The following is a 27093-nucleotide window of genomic DNA, read 5'->3' as shown; positions in this document are numbered from 1 at the left end:
AAGCTAAGTAGAGGCAAGTCTAACTCCTCTTTCCCTTCAATCAGATATGATATGAGGAGGCATCTATTTCCCTTATGGGTTTTCACTCATAGAAATCAGCCCTGCTTTCAAGAACTACCAGCTCCTAAAGCGGAAGTTCTTATAGAACTTCCTGGAAGACTATCCCTTGGAAGAACAAATGTCATTTTGGTAGTGGCAAAAGACAGCCTACTTTACTGTCTGACACAGAAAGGCCAAGGCAAAGAGGAGTTAGCCAGGGTTACACTCTCAGCAAGCACACCGAGGGGCACCAGCTCCCGCTTAGAAGAGGTGGTACTCAGTGACTGTTGGAGGGAATCCGATGGAAGGAGGTGGTTAGAAGCATCACACTGCAGGCTGGAAGCGAGGGTGAGAAGGAGGCTAGTGCTGAAGAGCTGATCCTAGAAAGCTCTCAGAGCCTGTGCTTCCATGAGATGATTTCTTCCTTTGTGCATTACTAGGAACACAGCTCATGAGGTCAGGCTTTGATTCCAGCACCACAAAAGGCAAGGGGGAATATTACACATAGATACACACACACACACACACACACTTCAAGTCTTAATAAAATAAGAAAATGAAAGCCTAGGAACAATGTTAGTTAAACTGAACTTAAAAATCAATGCAATGGGCACTTTTTAGGTGGATAAAAAAAACCTAAAAGATCAGCTCTGAAGAACACTGTTGGGATAGGTGCAGAAATCAGAATGTGGCCTGCATATTAAACATTATAACAGTGCTACATTCTCTCTCTCTTTTTTTTTTTTTTTTTGGAGCTGAGGATCGAACCCAGGGCCTTGTGCTTGCTAGGCAAGCACTCTACCCTCTACCACTGAGCTAAATCCCTATCCCCAGTGCTACATTCTTAAGTGTGATAATTGTTTTAAAGTTAAGGAAGATGACATCCTTATGAGATTGCTAGTCTAAGGAGATGGCTTGAGTGGGGATCTTGGGGGCAGGGGTAAAGCACTTGCCACTCAAGTGTGAGGACCCAAACTCAAATCCCCAGAACCCATATAAAGCCAGATACAGTAGCACACATCTGCAATCCTAGTGATCCTGTGGCAAAATAGGAAGCAAAGGCAGAACCACCCTTGAAGCTTGTGGGCCACTAGCCTGGCGTACCAGCTGCAGAACAACACAGACCCTGTCACAAGTGAGGACTTAAACTTGAGGCTGTCCTCTGACTTGCAAACACATACTGTAGAACATGCACACCTACATGCTCGCATGAACATACATCACATGTGCACACATACACATACTGTTGTTCCATGCTACAGTATTTAGGGATGAAACCACATAAAGCCTATAAATAATCCTCAGATGGTTCAAGAATAAAAAATACCATAATTTCTTATTGAGCAAAAACAGCAAAGTATTAAAAACTGGCTAATCTACTGTGTGTTTTTGCAAACTGTCTCACTTCTGTAGGTTACAAACTTTAAAATTAAAAGTTTAGGATGTCAGTAGAATGAGAAACCATAAGCTTGGAGAAACTATGTGGAGAACATTTACCAGATAAAGGACTATCACCTAAATTTTACAATAAACTCTTAAAACGCAGTAAGGGAATGAACCACCTAAGTTGAAACTGAGCAAAACTGATCTGAACAGCCTCATCAAAGAAGACCGACACAGAGAAATCAGCCAAAGAAAGACATCCGTATCCTGTCCTCAGAGGCTGCACTTGGCACAGTGAGACACCACTGCTGCACTGCCAAATGCTGACAAGGGTGTGGGAGCGCGGACTCCCTTGAGGCACTGCCAGCAGGCATGCAGAGCAGTCCAGCGCATCAGAAAACACTCTGCATGGACTCCTTTTCCAACTACAACCTCACGGAAGAGGTGACACTATGGAGACAGATGGATGCTTCTCAGAGACAGTGTGGAGGGAACTGGACAGCGTGAAACAGTGCCATCTAGTACTAAAACCCTGAGTGTGCCCACACTCACATAAAGTACAACACTAACAGTGAACCCTAGCGTAGAGGTGCTGTGTCCATGTCAGCCTAGGGCTTGTAACAGATAAACTCTGGCACCAGAGGATGATGGGAACAGTGGGCAGCTGGGAACTACCTTTGGGCTCTAAAATGTTTGTTTGGGAACAAAAGCTGGGAACGGAGTGAAGACTTGACTACGCATACTTTCTCTAAGGAACCTATTCTTTTTTAGAATGTATGTGTGTGTAGTGTGTGTGTGTGTGTGTGTGTGTGTGCACACGCCATGGCACATGTGTGGAGATCAGAGAACAACTCTCTCATGGATCTCTTCTGCCACCTGTGGGATTCAGAACTCAGGCTGTCATGTCTGTGCACAAGCACCTCTACCAGAAAGTGTCGCTGCTACCCACAGAGGCACTTGCTGGCCCCCTGAGGACCTATTCTTGACTGAAGCAGTTAGCCTAGACCCAGGTCTGGAGCCACTGCAGCATCTGTGGACTCTTGAATGCATCATTTTACTTCATGGGACATTTTCTATGTAGCCTTGTCTTCAAACAAACAAGAAGAGAACAGAGAACGGACCGTGCCTAGGAGGCGAGCTCTTTAGCCAACCATACTTGTTCTCTGGGCACTTCCAAACCATTCCTCATTTCTCGCTACTGAGTCTCTCTGCCTTTTCTCATGGAAAAGACATTCTTTAGAAGTACCTGTGGAAATCACTCAGGTCTTCTGCATCAATATAATCATCTAAGTTCAGAGTCAAGTCTGCCACCTGCTGTGTGCCATGTTCCTAGAAAAGTGAAAACAGAAAATGAGAGATGGAGGTATAGTTCTCAGTTTACTGGTATACAGGGGAAGGTGGGGAAGGAATTGAGGTACCCAATGAATACATAACCATAACATGGAGTAACACAGAAAAGCAGCCCCAGCTAAGGGCAGGCATCTTGCTCATGAGGGGAACAACCAGGCTGCAGGAGTCACAGCATGGGCACTCCACACTGACAGTAGTAATCAGTACCCAAGCCTGGAATGGGGCAAGCCACAGTGGTTTCTCGAAGTTGTGGTACTGTTTTTGGAGGCCTAGCTTGGAACCTACTTCAATGAGCTATCTCAGTTCTTTTAACCCATGTATATTAACCTGAAGGAATTAATTGTTTGCAACTAAGAAGCCAGTTCTTGGATAAGAACTGAATGTTCATCAGTAAGGGAAAGGACAGTGGAGTAATATATAGTAATGAAAGAGAATGGTGTCTATCTACCTGTGTTATGTAAAGACCTCCAAAACATGTAGTGAAAAAAGCCAAGTATGAAAAATACAGCCAGATACTCCCATGAGCACATATAAATCACCAACACAAAATGGAACAGAAAGAAAGTCATCTACCTCAAGGTGCTCACAATTCAGGGGCAAAATACCAGCATTAAAGCAGAGCACAATAAGAACATAAATGCAAGATGTTATGTGTACTAAATTAAAATAAACAGGCTTGAGAACTAGCGCTTAGACTTGTCTGGCAGGTAGGGGTGGATAGTCAGGACTGGACTTTTTGAACATGAACACACACACACACACACACACACACACGCACACGCACACGCACACGCACACGCACACACAGAGGCACAGAGACAGACAGAGAGGAAGGGAGAGAGAGAGAGAGAGAGAGAGAGAGAGAGAGAGAGAGAGAGAGAGGCATTAAAGGAATGATGGTGGTGGAGGGTATGTATGTGTACGATGAGATGATAGTCTCCAGAGCAATAAACATGAAATGTAAAGGGCCCAAGTCAGTAAAACCTCTTACTTAAGAAACTAAAAGAGCTGCTGGGACTATGATAGCCTTCATCTCCTGTGTTGTCACTGGGTGAGTATTGCTGTGGACAGGAAATCCCTTTTCTGTATAATACAGGCAATAAACACCTTTATGCACAAAGCTTTTCTACATCTACTCTGGTTTCTCACCTCAGGAGAAAATGCCCAAAGTGGAATTACTAGATAAAGACTTTGGGGACATTTCTGAATCCATTGTTGAAATGGGTTTCTAGACAGTCATCTGAATCCCACACCATCAGCAGACCCTGGGCTCAGACTCACCAGCACATTGATGATCATGCCATTCTCCACAGAGATGGCTTTCAGAAGAAGTTTTTTGGTCCCATCCTTAGACTCATACCGGAGGACATACAGTTCTTTATTGCTGTTCCATGTAGCTGGCAGTAGTTCTGACTTCTTATCACTGGGACCTGGCTGAGAAGACACCAGGGTTGAGAAGAGAAAGATCTTGGCCTCAGAACACAGAACTATAAGAGACCGTATTACCCTAACCTAATCCCATCCCTCACATCATAGATATGTGTTCAGGGATACACAACAAGTTAGAGATCTGGGAATCAGTACTCTCACTCAGCTATCCAGTTGCCTCAAAAACACACCACAGGAAGTGCCTGCCAGCAATCAACAGCCTTGAGCCAGGAATATAGCTAAGTAGTAGAGGGCTTGCCTAGCATTTATGAGGACCATGTGCTAAGTCCCAGAACCACCAAAAATTAAAATCAAAGTAACTACAGCCTTGGCTTAATAATCATCTATCATCCTGATAAGAATAAGACCAGTATGAAAATCAAAGCAGTATACCCCACACTTCAGACCTTGGGCTATCTGTAATAGGATCATAAAATGCCTGAAAGCAAGATCCTAAGAGAGACTCTCCAACATAAAAAGCATGAACATACACCCCAAATGTAGCACACAAACAAGAATTAGAAGTTATAAAATAGACACCTATGTAGTCACCACTAGCATAAGAGATTCAGTATTATCAGCCACTAAAAATTATCACTAAAGCTGTGTACCCCAAGGAATGTCTCTGTCCTCAAGAGCACCCAATACTGTGAGGTTTTGTTGTTGTTGTTGTTGTTGTTTTGAAACAGGGTTTCTCTGTGTAGTTTTCTGGTGCCTGTCCTGGATCTTGCTCCGTAGACCAGGCTGGCCTCGAACTCACAGAGATACACCTGCCTGTGCCTCCCAGTTTTAAAGGTGTCGCCACTTTTACTATTGTTTTTATTACTTTACCTTCACACTGCATCACTATATGTGCAGTTATAAAAATATACTGCTTCTGGGGCTGTAGATGTAGTTCAGCCCGATGCTCTTCCAGAAGAACTGGTTTGACCCCCAGCACCCACATGGAGGTGTTCAACCACCTATAACTCCAGACCCAGTAGATCCAGCACATGCATACATGCAGGCAAAACACTCACACACATTAAATAAACTAAATTGTGTGTGCGTGCTTTTTGAATTCAATGGCTTTCCACCTTATTTTCTGAGAAACAGTCTCTCATTGGACCTGGAACACAATGGTTCAGTAAGGCTGGCCACTGAGTTCCAAGAGTGCTCCTCTTCCTCTGCTAAGTTCTGTGCCTGGCTTTTAGATGGGTCCTAGGAATGAGAACTCAGGAACCAGTGCTTATAAGGTAGGCACTTTGCTGACTGAACCATCTTCTTGACCCAACACTTGCCCATTTTATCCAACATTGTTTTGAGAAGGTGACCCATGTAGATGTATTTTGTAGCTGATCTACATACACAACTGTACAGTATTCCATTAAGTGAATATGCTGTGACTTACAAATTCACTGGCTGGTGGACATTAGAAATGCTTCTAATTGATTTCTTTTTCCATTATTAACAATGCTGCTATGAACACACTCTTGTACACATTTGGCACATGTGTGGTATGCCCAGAGGATGAACTTCTATAAGGTAAAAGCAAACTGTACACTAATAGCACTCTGCTGTGGGATAATGCTCTTGTACACTGTAAAGATATGTCACTTGATTTGGTTTAATAAAACGCTGATTGGCCAGTAGCCAGGCATGAAGTATAAGGTGGGGCAACCAAACTTAAAAATGCAGAAAGAGGAAGGGTAGAGTCAGGAGTCATCAGCCAGCCACAGAGAAAGCAAGATGAATATGCCAAACTGAAAAAAGGTACCAAGCCATGTGGCTAAACATAGATGAGAATTATGGGTTAATTTAAGTGTAAGAGCTAGTCAGTAATAAGCATGAGCTAATGGCCAAGCAGTTATAATATAAGCTTCTGTGTGGTAATTTGGGAAGCAGCTGCTTGGGAGTTGTTGACAGAATAGAAACTTCCACCTACAGCACTCAACTTGAAATAAGTGAGCTCCTGGTGCTATACACAGCTTGTAGCATCGCTATTACTACTTGTTTGTTTTTGCCAATCTGGTGGACTGTAAAATGTATCTTTCTATGTATTCATTGTAATAGTCTCCTTGCTTTCCCTATTTAATAATTCTAAGATTTCCTGGTTTTAGTTATAACTTTTACTGCTATAATAAAACACCACGACCAAAAGCAACTTGTGTGTGGGGGTGGGTGGGGGGTTACTTACTTTATTGTCTTATTTATTTTTCTACATCACAGTCTATCATAGAAGGAAGTCAGGGCGGGAACTCAAGGCAGAACCCTGGGTGCAGGAATTGAAGCAGAAGCTATGGAAGAACACTGCCTACTGGCTTGCTCAGGTTGCTTTTTTATACACCTCAAAACCACCTAAACAGTGAGCTGGACTCTCTCTCCTATATCAACCATTAGTCAAGAAAATGGCCTGCCTACAGACTTACTCATTTTATGGAGGCATTTCCAAAATTTAGATTCCTCTTTCCATATAACTCTAGCTTGTGTTAAGTTGACAAAACAAAACAAAAAACCCAATTAACTAGGACATTTCCTTTTATACATTAAAGTATGAGACTAGTTCTTGAGTTAATAGTAAAAACAAACAGTGATTTCTGGTGGGGAAGAAAAGTTCTTCAGCTGGACCCCTACAAGAAACACAGTACCACTTGTGAGACAGCCATAACTTAAAGCTTCTGAGCAGCCACAGATACTGCAGTTAAAAGGAACCACAAATAACCAGCACATAAGGGGGTGCTGGGAAAACAAACAATAGAAAGAGCAGTAAACAGTATAAAAGTTTCTTTTATTAAACTTACTATCAGAGAAGCACAGCTGAAATAGTGAGATCTAGGTCACACACGTCCATCAGCCCATGACTGTGAGTTTGACTGGGCTAGAGTGACTTTCAACACTACTTGTGGGAATTTAAAACTTACACAGGCCTCTGAGACCATCCAGCTCAGGTTAGCCTAGGAGCCAAGACTCACATGTCCTCCTAGAAACTGCAGACACATGGAAGACCTGATAAGCAATAGGGGTCTTCATCTTAGCCTGGGCTTGAGCAGCCAAAGCAGAGGGGAAAAGCAAACTACTCTGACAGCGGTCTATAACACGGCAATTAGAAAGAACACACTAGATCTAATTACAGCATTCTAGAGCAAACTGTGTATGTGTGTATGTGTGTCGGCAAAAACAATGTGAGAGCCAGAGGACAAGGAGGCATTCCACGAGACACTGTCCTCTGGGACACATCATGGCCACTGCAGTCGTGAACTCATGGCCGAGTTACCTACAGAAGATCAAGTCAACAAAATAGGCAATATGCCAGCAGGAAGCACAACTGGACTCTGTAGGTGATAAGGTGGGTGGCTGAGGGACATCTGAAGTGGGGATTTACAGGGATAGCAGGGGGAACTGGAAAATGGTTTATGGCCCAGTATCATTTATTGAAAAAAACTTTAAAAAGCACACATTTACATTGTCAACATAGAACAACATGACTAGAAGCTGTGTTCATGAGAACGTGGTGGGAGGGAATGAGGCTAGAGATGGAGGACACTGACAAGGACAGTGTCCAGACATGAAGGACTGCACAAGCAGGTACCAGCAAAGGCCATCCCTGGTGCTTGGAAATCCACTGGCGGAGGAGTCCTAATCAGACTTGGCTAGGTGACAAATCAAACTGCAGGCCTCAAGCAGAGAAGCAGTGAGGGGAAACAAAAGTGAAACTGCTTCCTTACCCACACGGTGACTTCCTACAGTTCTGTGGATTTTAAGGGTTACTCTGGAAACTGGGGCCATACACCTTATCTATGTTCTGTCAAGACCGTTGGCTTTCTTCTGCCTCTTCCATGTCCAGCATTTGACCCACCAACACACTCTCTTGGTATACAGATAACCTGTTCTGTTCCCCACCTCAACACCTTCCCTCCAGAGCAAGAGAGAATCGCTGGGGTCAGGTAAAGCTGATGCCTCACCATGGTAAGACGGGTGTTCCTCAGAAAACAGAAGTGGCGCGCACCCAACACATCATGTCGCCGCCCTCTGCACTTTGATATAAAATATCAAGTGTCCCAGAAGGCCGTGGTTGGCGAGTGACCAAGGCATGTTTGTATAATTGAACTCCCTCAGATGAAAACTCTAAGGCCCAAGAGGAGCAGAGACCTATTAAAGAGCAGTGCAGGGCAGGCTGGAGTACTAAGAAGGTAGGGGTAACTGCCATCTTAGGCAAAATCCTGAGGCTAGAAACCTCCTTTAGCGGCCACTGAGCTCACCCCAGTGCCAATGGGCTAGAATGCAACCAACCAACCAATAAAACCACACACACACAAACAGGTCATTTTCTCTTTCTTCATAATCTTCAGACTCCTACAACAGAAAGCCAAATTCCATGTCTATGGCCATCTCATGTCCCTGCCCCTTAAGTCACCTCACACAGCTACAGAGCTCTTATGGAGAGTAGCCCTGACCTCAATAAGGAGACTAAACCAATGTCAGTTTGTTGTTCAAGTTAAGGGATCTGTTGGTCTTCAAATCAAATATATTACATGCACAGCTCTACAGTGCTAGAGACGAAACCAAAGAGGGAGTGGACAATACAGCTTTCTATTTAACTGCTGAGTGGGTACAACACAGTCAAGAGCATACTTTGAGCACTTTGTTTCCCTATTCCCCACCCCGCTGCCCCCTCTAGTGGCAGGAGGTGGCTAGAGAGACAAAACAATTGCCCTCAGTCTGGCAAGCATCACTGGTTTGCTGGCTCCAGGCTGGAAAATAAAATTCTCTACTAGATAAATCAACAGGAAAGATGCCTCTCAAATTCTTTTGGCCTCTACTTTGAATGAGAATACACCCATCCATCTGCAGTGAGTGGACAAGTACAATCTGGGCCTGGAAAGGGCTTTAGGAGAGGGGGCAGCAAGAAATAAACTCAGCATGCTGGTCTGAAACCCAAACACTATGCCACCTCTAAGGGCATGCAGGATTTAGTACTGAGGTAGACAGAGGCTCAGCAGGCAATGCTTCCCAAAACCCCCATCCCCCAGGCTCCTTGTCCTTTCGGAAGATGTCTGGATCCTGCATCTTCTAGCCCTGAGAAGCTATTTGAGGTTTGGGAGGGAACAGGGAAAGGAAAGAAATCAATAAATTCTTGTGTATTGCTTCCTTCTGAGGAGGGTAAAGTGTGAGAGGGGTAGCGTAGTCTGAGTTCTTACTTTTATAGGACAGACAGGGATAGAACACCAGCAGGGCCATGCTTACTCAAGAGCTCAGGCTGTTCAAAGTGTGTTGAAGGAGGAGACCTTAAAGCTGTGTTGGAGAGAAAATTCAGAGTCTCTAAAGTTTATCTAAGAAGCTGAAGATATGTAGGGGTTTGGGAACTGATGAGATGAGAGGAAGATTAAAATCTCTCTGTAAGATCCAGGGCGGTGAGGGGACTGTCTTTCTAAAACTGGTCTGAATTTTGAGTGCCAAGACAGTAACATAGAGGGCCAAGTCTGGAGTCCCTTAATCCCCAAGAATGTATATGTGGGATTGTGGCTGTGAGAATACTTCCTCTGAGCACGTGAGGAATGAAGGGGCACTAAGGGGACCAGGGCTAGTTTACCCAAAAACCTGCCATACAGGTCGATGTGAGGGGTCATGAGGAAGGGGCAGAGAAAAGGAGGCTAGGACAGAGAATCAGTGATGTATACTGGTCCCATATCGGGCCTCTATGGGGATGTCACCAAGGCCTCATCAGTTAAAGAGGCAGAACCTGGAGATGGGAGAGTAGATGGGAATTCTAAGGGAAGAACGCTCACAACCAAGGTGTATGTATGCAGGTACTGGGTAGGTGCAGAACCTAGGTGCTGTGTCTACAAGCCTGGGCTATAGATGAGTAGTGAGTGGGCTGAGGCTGGTCCATCATGCTGAATGGTGAAGAAGGGGTCCTGCAATATGGCTGAGTAGGTCAAAGTTCACCGCCACACCAGTGCTTGGGACCAGACGGGGGGTGGAGGGGGTTGGGTTGGTGTGGTGGTGGTGACTTGAGTTGGATGTGTAGCATTGAGTATTCCACGCCACGACTGCGTGATAAAGATACTTTAGGGAAATCGGGTGGATGAGGACTCTGAGGAAGCTAATAGTTAGTCTGTCTCAGTGTCAGATCCACACAACACAGCCTGAGCGCTGGGCTGTGCTGGGACGCCTTTCCGTTCTCGGGTTTACACTGTGCCAGCTGTTGACACCAGCGCCAGGCGCGCAATAGTGCGGCGTCAGAAGCCTCCGGCCCTAGCTTGGCAGAGTCAGGCGGGGACTCTGGGCCTCTGGTTTCGGACTCCCCTCCACCCAGGCCGGCTCCGCAGCATACCTGGTCGCCGGTGCCCAAGCCATAGTAGCCGTTTGTCACCACTTCCCAGTGCAGGAAGCAGATGAGCGCGTCCTGTGGGCAGCTGATGGCCGGCGCGGCCGACGCGAAGAGAACCTCCAAGCCCGCCATGGACGCTCGCGTCTTCTGTGGGGAAGGAAGAAAAAGAGCTGGCAGTGCAGCAAGCCGCTCCGCCTGGGAGGCGCGGGACTGCGAGCAGCGGCGACACCTAGAGTGCTCCTTTCGCTTTTAGCTCCGTCCGCACCTGCGCAGAAACACAGAAACCTGTGCCGGAAATAGCTCCTAGCTTTGTAGGCGCTCCGGGCTGGAACTGCACGCACGGTGTTGGAAGGTTCCGCTAGGGAGCACTTAGGCGAGGACGCAGCTTCTCAAAGCCAGATTCTACTTCCGCCTACAGCAGACCAACCGCTGAACGTCAGGCAGTTCATCCCTGGGAAGAGGCCACCTCGCTGCCGACTACAATAGACTTCTCATCTGCAAAGTGAAGTTTGTACTAGGCTGGGGAAGAACTTAGGCAGCCTGGCTTAGATGTTTTCATAGTAATTTATTAGCATGCCTTTCGTGCTTGCCCGGTAGCACCTTTTTCTGCATGCTAATTGTGGATGCATTTATTGAACTCTCTAAATTATGTCTTTTTAAAAATTTTTCATACATCTAGATTATATCTCCTCTAGTTGGTATTAATGACAGTACTATATATATATACCACTTTCTAGATTTGGAAACTGTGGCACAGTCAGCCAGTAAGTGGTAGAGATGCCCCAGAGAGCTGGTAACTTGGCTTATAGGATAGCATTTGTCCATGTAGATTGCATGCTGATTCCTATACCAAAACCTTTACACCCTCACAACAAATTCATGGGGGCTATTCTATTACCCATCCTCACTTTGCAAGTGACAGAGCAGATCAGAGTTGTTGGAGCCCGTGAGTGAATGGCCAAATGTCAGTCACTTGTTTGCCTATCTCCATCAAGATGTTACCACCTATTATTTCTCCAAGTTTCTTGAAGTCCAGAACTTCTTTGTAGTCAAATAAATTCACTTTTCCCATTCTGGTACCATGACCCAAGCCATTGTCATTTTTCACTTGGGTGCCTGGCATCAGCCTTTTCTGCTACACTGTTTTTACCCTGCAACCAGAGAGATTCTGTTAAAACACAAGCAAGACCATGTTCTCTAGGTCCAAACCACCTAGAGCTCCCACCACAAAGGAGAAGATAAGTCCTCTCTAGGTTTTCCACCCTCTTACTCCACAGGCCCTACACCTTTCTAATGTCACTTCCAAGTGTCTTTTCATTCCCCTGTTCTCCTGACTATAACAGCCTGGACTTCCCTCAGCTTCATGTCTAGGTGAACAAGCCCATAGGTCTTGTCCTGATGGAGCTGTCTAGTTGTTTTTTTTTTTTATTAAAAACAAAAACAAAAACAAAACAAAACAAAACAAAAACAGACAAAATCAATCGAGTGTGAAATCTGCCACACAGATTCCTGTGGGGTCTGCACAAGCCCACAGGAATCATGTGATTCAAGGGAGGGTCTAGAAGGGTTTCTTGGAGAAGGAGATGGCCAACTGCACAGAACTCTCATGAAAGAATAAGAAAAAGGGGTTGGGGATTTAGCTCAGTGGTAGAACGCTTGCCTAGCAAGCACAAGGCCCTGGGTTCAATCCTCAGCTAAAAAAAAAAAAAAAAGGAAAAAGTGTTTCTTTGAAAGGGAACAGGATGTGCAAAGGCACATACGTGTGAAATGCAGCTATTCCTGTGTGACTGGAGAATTAACACTGTCCCTTGCTTATCTCTACTCTCTACACTGTGCACTAGGAGTCGGCGGCATGCCAAGGGGACAGGCATGCAGCAGAGAAAGCTATCAATACCAGTACAGTAGGGAGGAGAATTTTATCACTGGAATAGGTTAGAATTTCTGGTTCATGATAATGATAAAAGGCAGGCTAGACTTTTGGTCAACTTTATTAATGCTTTTAAGTGTTTTTTCCCTATTATTGTTTTGGTTTGTTTGTTTCTTTTGCAGTGCAGCCTCTTACTTCATGAGCAGTCAGCTCTCTCACGCCTACCTTTTCGTTCCACACCGCTTTGCATTTATTATTGTGGCTTGCAGCACACACACCTCCCTTTTCTTTTATACACCACTGGCTATCTTAGCGTGGCAACTCCCAAAGCCAATGCTGAAGGTATGGTGGCACGTGTCTGTAATCTGTACTTGGGAGAAAGGCAGAGTATAAAGAGCCCAAGGCAAATCTCAGATACGTGGTAGGTTCAAGGCCATCCTGTGCTACACAGGAGATCCTGTTGGGAAGAAGTTCTGAGTGGCTCATTTGGGAGCTGAATCTAGTACCTAGCAGAAGGGGTGGGCTAAAAGAGGTGCTTGAGCAAGGCTCTGTGGGCAGCTGGGGCTCACACTTGCTGGGGAACAGTGAGGGAAAGGTATGAATGATCTCAGAGATGATGTCCCATCTCAAGACTGGGGAACTATGAGTGTTTCACTCAGATAAGAGCTACTTCTAGAATTATGAAAAACCCTCAGAGTTACAGAATTCAGAGGAAGTGGTTTTGGTGCTTACAGGGGACTGCTGAGATGATCAGGGCATGGCATCTGCTGTTATACTCCTATCCTCCGCTAATGGTGATCTATCCCTTAGAAAGTCTGTGTGTCTCAACAGTCAATTTGGATAAGGCATTAGCATATTGAAAGAATGGAGCTAAGCTGTTTCCCCGGAACCAGCCTGTAAGGGCATGGCTGTGTTCTACTCACCCTGTCCCCAACTTCTTCCACCCATGGGAACAAGTGAGAAGATTCTCTGTACCAGAAGTTCTCTATACCTCCCTGGTCCATCCAGAGCTTTCTGTGGACATACCTACATCATCAAGGTTCCCAGTCTGAGACCCAGGAGAAGCTGAGACAGGGAGCAGGTAGAGACGCCTGCCCACCGGGTAGGCCCTGTCTATCTGGGTGGAAAAGGGCCCATGCCAGATAAGGGCACAGGATGACAGGAAGGACTGGTTGGTGGCTGTAGCCACCAGTTCCTGGTTGCCAAGTGATAGCAATGTGCACATTCCAAGCTCTGTGCTCCCTTGGAAACCGTTAAAAGATGCAATACAGGGCAGACGATGGGAGTAATAACGAGTCTAACCAGCATCCTCCAGCTTCTGCTTCAGCTCAGCCACTCTCCTTCTCCAGAGGGATCTATGTAATAGATGTTGTCTTTTACATCCACCAAGTGGCTGAGTAGAAGCTAAGACTTCCCATCCCCCTTGCACTGGGGATACAACAGAATTGACACTAAAAGCAGACAACTTTTTTTTTGAAATATAATTTTAATATAATACTATTAGTCTTTCAAAGATTTTTATTGTGGCCAAACACACAGAACAGAGTTTATTTGCCATCTTAATAATTTGTAATCACACAATTTAGTGACACTAAAGACATTCCTATTGTGTAAGCATCACCACCCTTCAGCTCCAGGCATTTCATTTTGCCAGGCTGAAACCCTGTGCTCATTAAACAGTCATTTTCCACATCCCCTTCCTTCAGTGGGTGGCAGCCACTGTTCTACTTCCTATCTCTATGAATATGACTCTGTGGACAACACAGCTCTGACATTAGTGTACACATATGACTTCAAAACTCTGCTTTCAATCCTTTAGGGGCTTTAACCTAGAAATGAAATTGCTTAATCATATAACATTCCCATTTTTAATTACTTTGAGGTTGGCCTTAAGCTCGTTATAGATGACCTTGAACTTCTGATCCCCCTGCCTTCACCTCCTGAGTGCTGGAATTACAGGTGTGTGTCACCACACCCAGTTTATATGGTGCTGGAGTTCAGGGCTTGCTGCATGCTAGACAAGCATTCTATCAAGTTAGCTAAATCCCTGTGCCCTATTTTTAAGGATCCCCACATACTGTTTACCAAGGATCTGTACTATTTTTTATTTCCCATATGTGGAACATCAAGGATTCATTCTGACCACATCTGGTCAACATGTTTTGACAGGAGCCACCCTAATGGGAATGATTCTTTTCCTAAGATATACATGTAACACGAAATGTAATTTGGTCTTTTAATAAAAAACCCAGAGCCTGATATTGGGTTAAGTGCTGAAAGATCAGAGAGACAAAGGAAGAAGCCACTGCCCATCTTACCTCTAGGACTCCTCAGCCTGAAAAGCCTCTAACCAGAAGATTTTAGTTCCTGTCTCCTCATGCCATATATACCTTTCTCCACCCACCATATCACTTCCTTCTTAGTGCTGGGATTAAAGGCATGAGTGCTTTTGAAGCAAAGGCATGAAATCTCAAGTGCTGGGATTAAAGGCCTGAGACTCTCAAGTACTGGGATTAATGGTGTGTGCCACCACTGCCTGGCTCTGTTTCTCTCCTAGACTGAGTCAATCTCATGTAGTCCAGGGTGGCTTTGAACTCACAGAGATCCAGATGGATCTCTGCCTCCTGAGTGCTAGGACTAAAGGTGTGTGCCACCACTGCCTGGCATCTATGTTTAATCTAGTGGCTTGTTCTAGTCTCTGATCTTCAGGCAAATTTTATTAGGGTACACGATCTACCACCACATATACAGTGTTAGGTTTCATTATGGCATTCGCTGTAGTTTTGATTTGCATTTCCCTCATACTTTGTGATGCTGAACATCCTCTGGTGTAGCTCTTATTTGGAGAAATGCCCTGGCTTGTTTTCAGATTGTTTTTCAGGATTTTTCCCCATATGTTTTGAGAGTTATTTTCTTATCAACTGTGTGATTTACAAATATTCCCTCCCCTTCTGTAGGTTGCTTTTTTATTCTGATAGTATCTTGTACCTCTTCTCTCTCTCTCTCTCTCTCTCTCTCTCTCTCTCCTCCTTCTTCTCCTTCTCCTTTTCTTCCTCCTCCTCTTCCTCCTCCTCCTCCTCCTTCTTCTCCTCCTTTTCTTCCTCCTCCTCTTCCTCCTCCTCCTCCTCCTCCTCCTTCCCCTCCTCTTCCCCCTCCCCCTCCCTTTCTCCCCCCCTCTCCTCCCTCTCCTCTCTCTCCCCTGTGTGTGCTGGAGGCCAGAAGATAGTTTCTACTGTTATTCCTTAAGAGCTGTCCACCTTGTTTTTTGAGACAGGGCCTTTTGAGTGGGAGCTGGGGCTTGCTAACTCAGTAGGCTGTGACTCCCAGACATCTGCCTGTCTCTGTCTTCCTCATGTTGTGATTATAACTATACACCACCATGCCAGATGTTTTATGCAGATGCTGAGGACCAAACCTGGGTCCCCACATTTGTGCAGCAGGCACTTTATCAACCTAGCTATCTCCCTAGCACCTGTTGATAGCATCTTTTTTACAAATATTTTTAAGTTTTCATGATGTTCATGCTCGCATGCTGCTTCCGAATAGAGGGGCTGCACTGTGAGCCCAGGGGAGCCACAGCTGGAGGCTGTTAGCAGACTATACTTATTGCTGCTTGACAATGTCTTGCTTGAAGTCCCCATTCTATGGCTGACATGAAATACATAATTCCTTTGTGTCTGTCTTCATCAGCATGTCTGAGATTTGCCCATGCGATGGAGGTGTTAATCTCATCTCTGTTTTTATTTCTGATTAATAACATTGTTGTATGATTGTAGCCCAATATATCCATTTCCTTACTGGGCTGTTTCATGGGCCAAATGGACCATGCTGCTGTGAACATTCATGTACCAGTCTTGGTGTGGATGTGTGCTTCCATTAGTCTTGAATAAATTCCTTGGAGTGGGATTGCTTGGTGTCATACTGGCCTGAGTTTATCAGACACTGGCAAATGGATTTATGGAATTGTTATGCCACCCCCACCCCACCCCCAGAATTGAATAAGAGTCCTAGTTGCTCCACATCCAGCAGGAAGGGATTTAATGTGGAATGTGCTTACAAAACAGCTGGATAGTGTGACACTTCCTGAGGAATCTCTATTCATCCCTGGTAGAGTACCAACAACATACCAGAGACATGAATCCACCCAAGACCATGTTGGGGGAATCAGTGAGTTGATTGAGGTTACTTACAGGAGCAAAATCAGCTGTTTTACTGAAAGATCCCAGCATGGGTGAGGACTTCCCAAACGCTGCCTAGATGGAGGCTCTCTTCAGTTAGCCTTCCTCCTCCTGCAGACTGTAACAGCTTCTGAGACCATGCCCGGCTGGAGTAGGACTAAGTGTGCATGGGTCGGGGTAGGGTGTGTGAACGCAGAGGAAGAGGGGGGAGGGGAGTGCTAGAATCTCGAGTGATTGATAACCCTCTTCCAGTTCAGAATGCCAGTGGGCCCTATCTTGAGACGTCAGAGGTGTGGGGTATGGTCATAGGAGCATAACTTCCCACTCTCGCCCTCAGCAGCCTGAGCAGGTCCTCTAGACCTTTAAGGATCTCGTCATGGACCCAAACAGAAAAGAATTTCAGGACTAGACAGTTTACAAACCAGGGTTAGGGTTTAATAAAGATATTTTAACATAAGCTTAAGCCTGAAAGTTAAGAATGATTCTCAGAAGAAAGTAAAGCACACCCAAGAGCATGGATGTAGGCTTCTCTAGGATGAGTTGAAGCTCTCTCTCTCTCTCTCTCTCTCTCTCTCTCTCTCTCTCTCTCTCTGTTTACAAAAGTCATATACTGGATTCTAGTGGAGTCATTTGAGAAGAGGAAATGCCAATTGAGAAAATGTTCCCATCAGATTGGCCAATGAAAAGACTGCAGTGCAGTTTCAATTAATGATTGATGTGGGCAGGCCCAGCTCACTGTGGGCAGGGCTGCTCCTGGGCAGGTGGTCCTGGGTGTTATAAAGAAGCAGGCTGAGCAAGCCATGAGCAGAAAGCCAGTAATCAGCACCGCTTCATGGCCTCTGCATAAGCTCTTGCCTCCAGGTTTCTGCCCTGACTTCCTTTCATGATGAACTGTGATGTGGAAGTATAATGGAAATAAACCCTTTCCCTAACAAGCTACTTTGAACTATGGTGTTTCCTCACAGTAATAGAAACTCTAAATAAGACACTATCTTTAAAGGGTGGTTCCTGAGGAACACCTGACAGGATTACCCTTGGTAAGATTTCCAGGATGCAGGAAGACAGGATACCTTTATTGTAAACTAAGTTAGCAGTCTGGGAAAAGGAATTCGTCCCAGCTAGGCCATATGCATTCTGGCTTTAAGCCTGGTTCATTGTCACTTTAATCGACATTTGAAAGGAATGTGATTTCCCTGTGGCAGCCTTTATAATAAGGGTTCATTGTGCTGGAGTTCTGGCTTCCCAGCTGGTGAGAGGCTTTCATCAGACTCCGGCATGAGGGCTCAGGTCCCTTCCTCTGTTCCCATAGTTCCCATGGTGCTATCCTGCCCCAGTGAGAGTCATCTGGGTACTCAGAGCTCCTCTGATTTTGAGATGTGATGGCCATGGCACTGAGGGCAGAATTCCTCAGTAGTGTTTCATGGCCTTCATCATGTCCCTCTGTTCCTGACCCCTGGCCACTCTCTGAAGCTCTCCGGCACACCTCTTTGCCATCACTGCATCTGCATCCTCCCTTTCATGTTATCAGTTCCACCTGCTCTATTAATGCTAAAGATTAAAAGTAAGCAGGAGTTTGGTGGCACAGCTTCAATCCCCGCACACAGGAAGAAGCAGAGGCAGGGGGATCTCTATGACTTTGAGTCTGGCCTGGTCTACACACTGAGACCCTGTGTGGTGGATTGAATGAAAATGGCCTACATAGGCTCATATATTTGCATGCTTGGTCCACAGTTGATGGGATCATTTGGGAAGGATTAGGAGGCGTGGCCTTGGAGGAGGAGGTGTGTCATTGGAGGACGGACAGGCTTGGAAGTTTCAAAATTCCAAGCCATTTTTTTTTCCTCTTTCTCTCTGACTTATGGTTGTTGTCTCAACATGTTAACTCTTAGCTACTGCTCCAGTGCCTGCCTGCCTGCCTGCCTGCCTGCCTGCTGTCATGGGCCCCACTGTGATGGTCATGAACTCACCCTCTGAAACTGTAAGCAAGTCTTCAATTAGAAGCTTTCTTTTTAAAGTTGTTCTGGTCATTAAGTTGCCTGCCTTTCTTCACAGCAGTAGAAAAGTAACTACCCTGTCTTTAAAAAACAACAAAGTATTCAAGAGGATTCTTTAAATGGGCCTAATGTTGCAACACAGAGGTGTCTGGCAGCTGGCAGGAAAAGTGAACCAAATGCTTGCTTATGTAGCCGAAACCAGGAGGGTGGGAAAGCAAAGATACTTGCACCAATCATGTCATAGTCTTTAATGCAGATGGAGGACTGTGTTTGTGTCAAGCAAAGGCCTTCTGCTAGGCCACCGGGGAAAGTACCCCACCCCTGGATAGCAATGGCTGCCGGGATTACCAAGGCTTGTGATTGGCCAGGCCTCTGGACAAGCTGGAACGTTCTGACTGGAGTGACTTCTCCGGCTGCAGTAATGCTTCTGAACAAGCAGCTGCGGTTGTTGGGTAGCTTCCTCAAGGTGTCCAAAGAAGGTTCAAAGCAGCTGGTTGCTAAAGAGGGGCTGCTTGCCTCCCCCGCCCCTTTTGAGGACTTAAGACAGCTAGCTACCAGGAAGGAACTTAACAATGTCCCAATCTCATTTTCCCTGCTCTGATAAAAATATCCTGACAAAAAGCAATTTAGGGAAGAAAGGATTTATTTGGCTTACAATTTCAGGTTACAGTCCATTATTGTGGGGAAGTCCAGGTGGATACCTAAAGCATCTCATCCACAGCTAAGAGCAGAGAGAGAATAAATATGGGGACTCTTGCTTGCTTAGTACTCAGCTAGCTTTTTTTTTTTTTTTTTTTTTTTTTTGACAGGGTTTCTCTGTGTAGCTTTGGTGCCTGTCCTGAATCAGGCTCTGTAGACCAGGATGGCCTTGAACTCACAGAGATCCTCCTGGCTCTGCCTCCCAAGTGCTGGGATTAAAGGTGTGCACCACCACCACCTGGCACTTTTCCATTCTTAAATAGCCCAGAGTCCAAAACCAGAGGATGGTGCCAGTGAGTGTGGTCTGGGTCTTCCTATGTCAATTAGCAACCAAGACAAATCCCCATGGTTACACCCACAGGCTAACTCACCTAGTTAATTCCCCATAAAAACTCTTCCAGGTGATTCTAGACTGTGAAGTTGACAGTTAAAACCACAGCACAAACAGCTATCAACTAGGGACTCAAATTAACCTGGCCTCCAATATCTTAGCTTACTTAAGAGAATAGAAACAATTAAAGAATGCTATTATTAGGCTGGAGAGATGGCTCAGTGGTTAAGAGAACAAACTGCTCTTCCAGAAGTCCTGAGTTCAATTCCCCTCACCCACATCAGGTGGCTCACAACCACCTGTAACTCCAGTTCCAGGGGTATCTACACTCTGGTCTTCAGCACCTACACACACATAATTTATATATATTAAAAATAATAGATTTTTTTTAGAAAGGAGGCTATTATGGTTTAGGTAGAAAATTCCCCCCTCTCCCACCTCACCCCAAGGCTCATCTGTTCAAATTGGTCCCCAGCTGATGGTGCTTTATGGGAGAACCTGTGGAACTTTGGGGAGGAGAGGTTTCTGGGAGGACCATCCCATGCTAGCCCAGTTTCTCTGCCTCCTTATCCACCGAGTTGTGAGCTGGTTGTGCTATGAGCTCCTGTGGCCAGAGACAGAAGTCAGCCCCACCACCATGCCTTCCCAAGGAAACAGCCAGACCAAATAAACACTCCCTCCCTCAAGTGGCTTCCCTGTTGAGTTAATATCTCATGGCAAAAAGAATAGCATTAATAACTAATACACACTACAAGGCCATCTCTCTAACAGTGTTACTCCTGTCCTGCAGGAACCCATTCCTGAATTCTGAGGTCAACGCAGGAAAAAGAGACAGAGCCATAGCTGGGTGCTATTTTTAAGGTGTCAGTTGGGGGCAGGAAGGGCTAGGAATAGGAAAGAGTCCAAGTCAGGGACAGAGAAATAAATAGTAAATGCCCGAAAAGCCCCTCCAACTGCAGGGATTTTGAAAGGCCCATGCAGAGGTGAGGGTAGCCACTAGAGGGCACCCGTATCCATCCAAATGTCCAGGAAGCGGGCGGGGCACACATCATTATATATGACTTCCTTCTTTCGGGGGTTTCCACAGAACCCTTGGCCAAAGACCCTAGGAGGCTGTGCCAGCACTGTGGCGACCTTCAGCTCTGCACACTATTTGACTTCAGGAGAGGTAGTCTTTAGGGGATCCTGATGCCCCAGTTCCTGGAAGTACACTCTTCCTAGGGCCCCATCACTGACGGGGAACAGGAAGCATAGAGGCAGAGAGCTTTGCTTGGCTGCTTTAGTAAGAATCAGCCATTGGTTTCGACTGCCCTGTTAAAAGACAGTTGTCAGGGGAAAGAACTAAGAGCATAACTCTTACAGAGCTATGAAAACAACCACATTGTAAGATTTTAGTTCACTTGTTAAACCGCGAGGGACCCACACAGATGTTATAACTGGTTAAGGAATTGAATTATAAAGGCTAAGTCTGTTTTTCCACAAAGGGAAATAAAAGGTTTCTACATGACAGGACAGAGTTCACACAGCTATAGTTATCTATAATTTACAGGGGTGGGGGTGGGGCCGTGCATCATGCATAAGGGACAGGCTTACAGGATTGGAGATTCCAGCTTCTTATCCTGGGCAAATGCAGTTCTTTTCAGCTTGTCTGGGTCTTGGTTTCCTCCTCTGTAAAAGAGGGCTACTAACTGATTTCCCTCCAGGGTTACTGAGAATGTGGAATGAGCCATTAGCTGCTTAGAACAAGGCTCATGATGTGTGAGCAAGCGTTGACCTCTCTTTTGGAGCTCCTTAATATTCTCACCAGGATCCTCCATGACTGGATCAAGCACCTTGATTTGGATTGCCTTAGTCCATCCTCAGCACATCCCATAATGAGCCAGGCGGAGTAGCAGGCCAAACCCACAAAGGTGGTGGCACTTCACGGATGCTCTGAAAACCATTACAAATTGGAGACTTGAAGAAGGTTATTGGATCAAGTGATGCAATTTGGAACTGCACGTGTAACCTGAGGTCATGGTAAGCCTGGCATGTATCGCCAGAGTGCAGAGGGAGATAAGGAATGGGCCATGAGCCCAGAGAGTAATAATAGGGAAGCCAAATGGTATCAGGGCCATGTAAGTCAAGGAAAGGAATGGTTGATTCTGTTGGATGCCTGTGTGATCCACACAGGCCTCCTTCCCTGCCAGCACCTCTTCCTGTGCCCATCTCTGCAGGAGAGTTGCAGAACTCACCTCCTGAATGCTGCCTTCTCCACTCCCTCCTCTTCACAGCCGCCAAGCTTCCAAACCAGAGCAGCCTGGGAAGGGCCTGGCAGGTGGCATGGCTGTGCTGAGTCATGGCAACTGACAGGGATGGAGCAGGGTGGCCTCCGGCCTCTAGCACATGAACTTCAGACCATCCAGCATCGCCATAGTTTCCACCTTGCTCACATGGCCTGGCAGACAGGGCCAGCCTGACTGGACTCTAACAAGAGGAAAGAAAAAGACGCATCTCACCCACTAGGTCAAACTTAAGTGGGTGGTAAGGATAAGTGGGATGGGCAGGAACTAGCCTCCTCTGAAGTGGTGTTCCCATGCCTTGTGGGTGACCTCTCTGTCACCTGGCTAGAGCCCAGGGCTCTCCCACTGCCAGTTAAGGCCTTTAGCGACCTGGATGCTATCCATTGACAGGGCAGAAAGAGCCCTTATCTTTAGAGAGACTTAGTTTGAAAAGACAACTCAAACTGGTTTGTTTTAAAAAAAAAATGCATTTATGGCGTATATAACAAAACTGTCCTAAGGAGAAAGCAAAGCAGGGAAGGACGAGGGGTCAGGGGTGAGCAGGCATGTTTTAGCTGAGGAAGCTGTTACTCACAAAGGATGTCTGAGTCAATGACGAATGGAGTCGGGTGATGACGTAGGCAGAGGGGCCTGAAGAATAAGGACGCTCGATGTGTGTGGCCAGAGTTGAGAGGGAGAGAAGAGATGAGACTTGAAGTCAGAGGTAACAGATATCAGCTGGGTCTTGTAGCATCAAGGAAACAACTGGAAAAATCTTTTAGGAAAAACCTTTTATTCCATGTCCTGAAAACCATTAGATTCCTGCAGGCTTTGCTGATGCAGGGGATTGAGGAAGGGAACAGAAGTGGAGGGCATAGAGACAAAGCAAGAACAACCAGCGTGGCCCTCAGTTTCAGGAGTCCAGATGAGGAGCGAGAGGGAGGACTGGAATCTGGTTACACAGAGAGGCTGATCAGGGACCTGGCTGTAGGAGACTGCTGTGCCACCCCTTTGAGATGCCAGAGCATGCCACCATCTGCCATCCTCTGGGTGACAGGGCTTCCCTGTGGCAGCAGTGCCCAGGCTTGTCCTCAGCTGAGGTTCACAGCTTCATAGGAGAGAGTGTATGGTCGATGCTACAAGCTCCCTGGAAAACCAAAATCTGGAGGGAACATAGGAAAACCTAGCCAACAGCTTCATTTTATAGGTCAGGAAACTGAGGCAGAATGCCAGGAAGTGGGGCACTAAGGCTCAAGGAAGCCTTAACTGGACAGAAGCAAAGCTGGGACTTGACTTCCTGATTCCCCAAAGCCTGTGTCCCTTGCTCAGTTCTGAGGAGAAAAAGATCCTAGTGTGTCCATGTTGTATGACAACATTTTCCTGGGAAAAGGAAGCACAGTCATCTAGACACCCAAGACAGGCACCCACAACAGACAGGCACCCACGACAGACCAAAACACAAGCACCACCCAAGTCTGACGTGGTGAGCCGGCGAGTTGTATTGGTGTTCTTGCAGGGATATTGGTGAGGGGTTACTCACAGGTTCAGCAATGACTCAAGGACAGCTGCGTCACCAGCATGAGTGACAGCCCTCAAAAGCAGGGACACCTAGAGCACACTGCGCAGCCTGCAGGTTGCTCTACAGCTTGTAGAGTGGCCTTCCAAGGTGCCTCAATTGGTCCAACCCTCTTCCAGGCAGCCCCTCTTATCTGGGATTCTTTGGTGCAGCTTGTCTCCTCTCAGAATCTCTGCAGCTCAGCTGGTCTGAGAGTCTTCTTGGCAGCTGGGCTCTCCTCTTCCTGGCAGGGAGGGACATGGGGAATCTGGTCAGTTTCAGGGAGTTTGAAGCTATTTTTTTTGTTGTTGTTGTTAAGGAGCAGGGAGGAATGTTTTGATCTGGGAGGAGGGTGTTAACACTGCACTGGCCCCAGAGCCAGGCTCTGCTTTGCATCCCAGCTCTACCACCAGTTGGATGGGGTCTTTGGCAATGCACATCACATCTCTGGCTCTCATTTTCTTAATCTGCAAATGGATTTAGTGATGGATAGACCACCTTCCCATAGGGCTGTGGTGACAGCTAGGGAGACAGGCTGTCTTGGGTTTTCATGTTTTGTTTCTGCTTTGAGACCTATGTATCCAGAACTGGTTGAGTGGAATGGTTACGTGGGAGCTGAGAGTCTGGGAATTGTTTACATGTCAATACCAGGAGCTCATGGAACTGCAGACATTTGGGCTGTGGACTAAGGATTCAGGGACTCCTTACCTGTTGGTCTGGGGAAGAAGCTGTGGTGAGGATTGGCCCAGTGCTCTGGGCCCTTACCCAACAGTGCTGGGAGCTAGGGGGAGGCTGAGGTGACACTTAATAAGTTAGTATGCCGAGGGTGGACACAGGAGTGAAGACTGGACATCTCTCCCCCAGAAAAGCAACAAGAAAACTGGAAAGCGTGGTCAGAACCACCTTTTTCAGAACTTTTGTGCTTCATCAAAGCCTTGCAGAAATTGAGGGATCATTTGTCCAAGAGATAAGGTCAAGGGGCTAGAGAGATGGCTCAGTTGATTAAAAAATGCTTTTTCTGTAAGCATGAAGACCTGAGTTTGGATCTCTGGCACCCATGTGAAAAGTTGGGCACCATGCATATGACTGTGAGACAGGAAGAGCCCTAGGCTTTTGTGGCCAGCTGGTCTGTAGACAATTGGTGACCTCCAGGTTCAGAGAGAGACCCTGTCTCAAAAAATAAGAGTGATGGAAAAAAAGACCTGATGTTGACCTCTGACCTCCACATATGCACACACACACACACATGCACATACACACATGCACACACACACACATGCACACACATGCACATACACACACATGCACACACACATGCACACACATGCACATACACACATGCACACACACATGCACACACACATGCATACACACACGCATGCACAGACACACATGCACAGACACACACACACATAGACACACACATGCACACACACATGCACACACACACACATAGACACACACATGCACACACACATAGACACACACACGCACATACACACACATGCACACACATGCACACACGCATACACACACGCACACATGCGCACACACACATGCACACACATGCACATACACAGACACACACGCACACACACATGCATACACACACATGCACACACACACGCACATACACACATGCACACACACATGCACACACACATGCATACACACACACGCATGCACACACACATGCACAGACACACACACACATAGACACACATAATACACACATGCATACACACATGCACATACACACATGCACACACACATGCACACAATGCATACACACACGCATGCACACACACACATGCACAGACACACACACATACACACACATGCACACACACATGCACATACACACACATAGACACACACACATGCACACACACATAGACACACACATACACACATGCACACACATGCACACACGCATGCACACACGCACACACAGACACACACACATGTACACACACATGCACACACATACACACACAGACACACACACATGCACACACATACACAGACACATGCACACACACATACATAGACACACACACACATGCACACACACACACACACGCACACACACACACATGAAAGAAAGAAGGCTAAGTGTGAACTGAAGCAGCGGCCTTTATGGGGCCCTTAACTCATTTCCAATGTTGTGATAGCTTGGGAAACCAGTGGACCACATCCATGATGAAGAATCATCCTGACAGTCACCAGCAGAGGCAGATGGGGTGAAAGTTCCTCCAAGGCCTAAGAATTGTAATTAGGCATCTTGTCTGGTGAGTCTCTGGAAGGTCCCACTTTGCAAGACTGTTTTTATTTTACCTGACTCCCAAATTACCCAGCACAGAGGGCCTTTTTCGTGTCTTTTTCTCTGGGCAATGTTTGCCAGGGCATTTACAAGGAATTGTGCAACTTTGGGATGGCTTTGGTGGCAGATAAAACTTGGGGAGAACAACAGACTAGCCCAAAACTGAAATTGTGTAACTAGAGAGTGAGGAGCTTCATAGGTGCGGCGAGCTCCTCGACCAGCGAGGAAGAACGACCACCATTCGAGGATTCTTCTCAGATCACACTTTATTGGAGCGCCTCTTGGTTGAGGGAGAACGGGAGGTGAGGGGCCCCAAGAACCAAAAGGCAGCTGCTTATATAGCAAACCAAGCGAACGGGTCAATCTGTGATTGGATCCCGCCAGAATGCAAGCACGGGGAGCCACGGGATAGGCTGAGGACATAAGGCCAAATTACCATATACGCGCATGCGCAAGCCTCGAGGCGCGCAGCCCAGCAAGCACAGCAAAATATGGAGTTGTTTACAGCAAAGCTGTCAGGAAGTCGGCACCATCTTAGAATGGCAGCTCCCTACACATAGGGGCTTCAGAAAGCTCTGATTAGTTCCTGGGACTCACAAGACTACATACTTGAAGGGCTGTGTGGTGCCTATACTGATGCACAGGCCCAGGAAAGGGCTCTACACTTCCTCTCTGAATAAGCATTGAATGAAAGTCCAGCAGGTAACCAATTGCCTGGCTGAGTTTTGAGAGCAATCCTCTGCATATACAAAGAACCCCTCTGCACAGACAGGATAACTTACAAGTTCCAAGTATTTAAGGAAATCTCTGCCCACTCATTGACTGACCACTAAAGTAACTGAGTGGAAATTTCAGTACCATACTCACAGAAGGATGCAGACCTTTGAGAATATGTTCAGAGAAGACACCAAGGCAAACAACACATCCAGGGGAAGGGAACACAGCTAACACCTAGGGTATCTACATTATGTTATACAAAGACTCCAGCTTTCAATGACAGAAAATGATGAACCATGAAAAGAAACAATGAACTATAGGAAACACAAAGCGGGGAAAGTAATGGATAGAAAATGTCTGTGGGGAAGCCTAGATGTTGGGCTTACCCAGACAAAGGCTTACAGTAATATGTTTAAAGTATAGCCAGAGAACCAAGGAACCCACTGACAAAGAGCTAAGGGAAAGTGGAGTGGTGTCCCATTAAAGAGGCAATAATAAAAGACGGCTGCAAGTTACTTTAAAAAGATGCAGGTAGAAATTTAGGAGTGGGATAGTATAATTCAAATAAAAAGTTTACTAGAAGGAGGCAACAGCAAACTGGAGCCAGCCAAAGGGAAAATTAGGGAACCTGAAGATGAGTTTTCCCTTTGGAAATGAG

At 46.2% G+C, this 27093-nt stretch overlaps 1 protein-coding gene across 2 annotated transcripts in view; it reads right to left on the bottom strand.

The window, feature by feature from the left end:
- Nucleotides 1–10807, bottom strand: part of Psmf1 (proteasome inhibitor subunit 1) — a 29579-nt gene extending 18772 nt beyond the window's left edge. The window contains exons 1-3 of one of the 2 annotated variants that reach the window (XM_036183471.1): nt 10514–10807; nt 4054–4206; nt 2669–2751 (exon numbers count right to left, since the gene is read on the bottom strand). In XM_036183471.1, the coding sequence (XP_036039364.1) occupies nt 2669–2751; nt 4054–4206; nt 10514–10642 (365 nt within the window). In that variant the 5' untranslated portion in view covers nt 10643–10807. The remainder of the gene's footprint in view (nt 1–2668; nt 2752–4053; nt 4207–10513) is intronic. The other variant, XM_036183472.1, reaches the window with a different exon arrangement.
- Between the last annotated feature and the right edge of the window lie 16286 nt (nt 10808–27093).

The sequence above is a fragment of the Onychomys torridus genome, chromosome 4, assembly GCF_903995425.1.
Source record: "Onychomys torridus chromosome 4, mOncTor1.1, whole genome shotgun sequence".
NCBI classification, from domain to species: domain Eukaryota; kingdom Metazoa; phylum Chordata; class Mammalia; order Rodentia; family Cricetidae; genus Onychomys; species Onychomys torridus.
The sequence above is the reverse complement of the archived record's forward strand: the minus strand, read 5'-3'. Positions and strand labels throughout refer to the sequence as shown.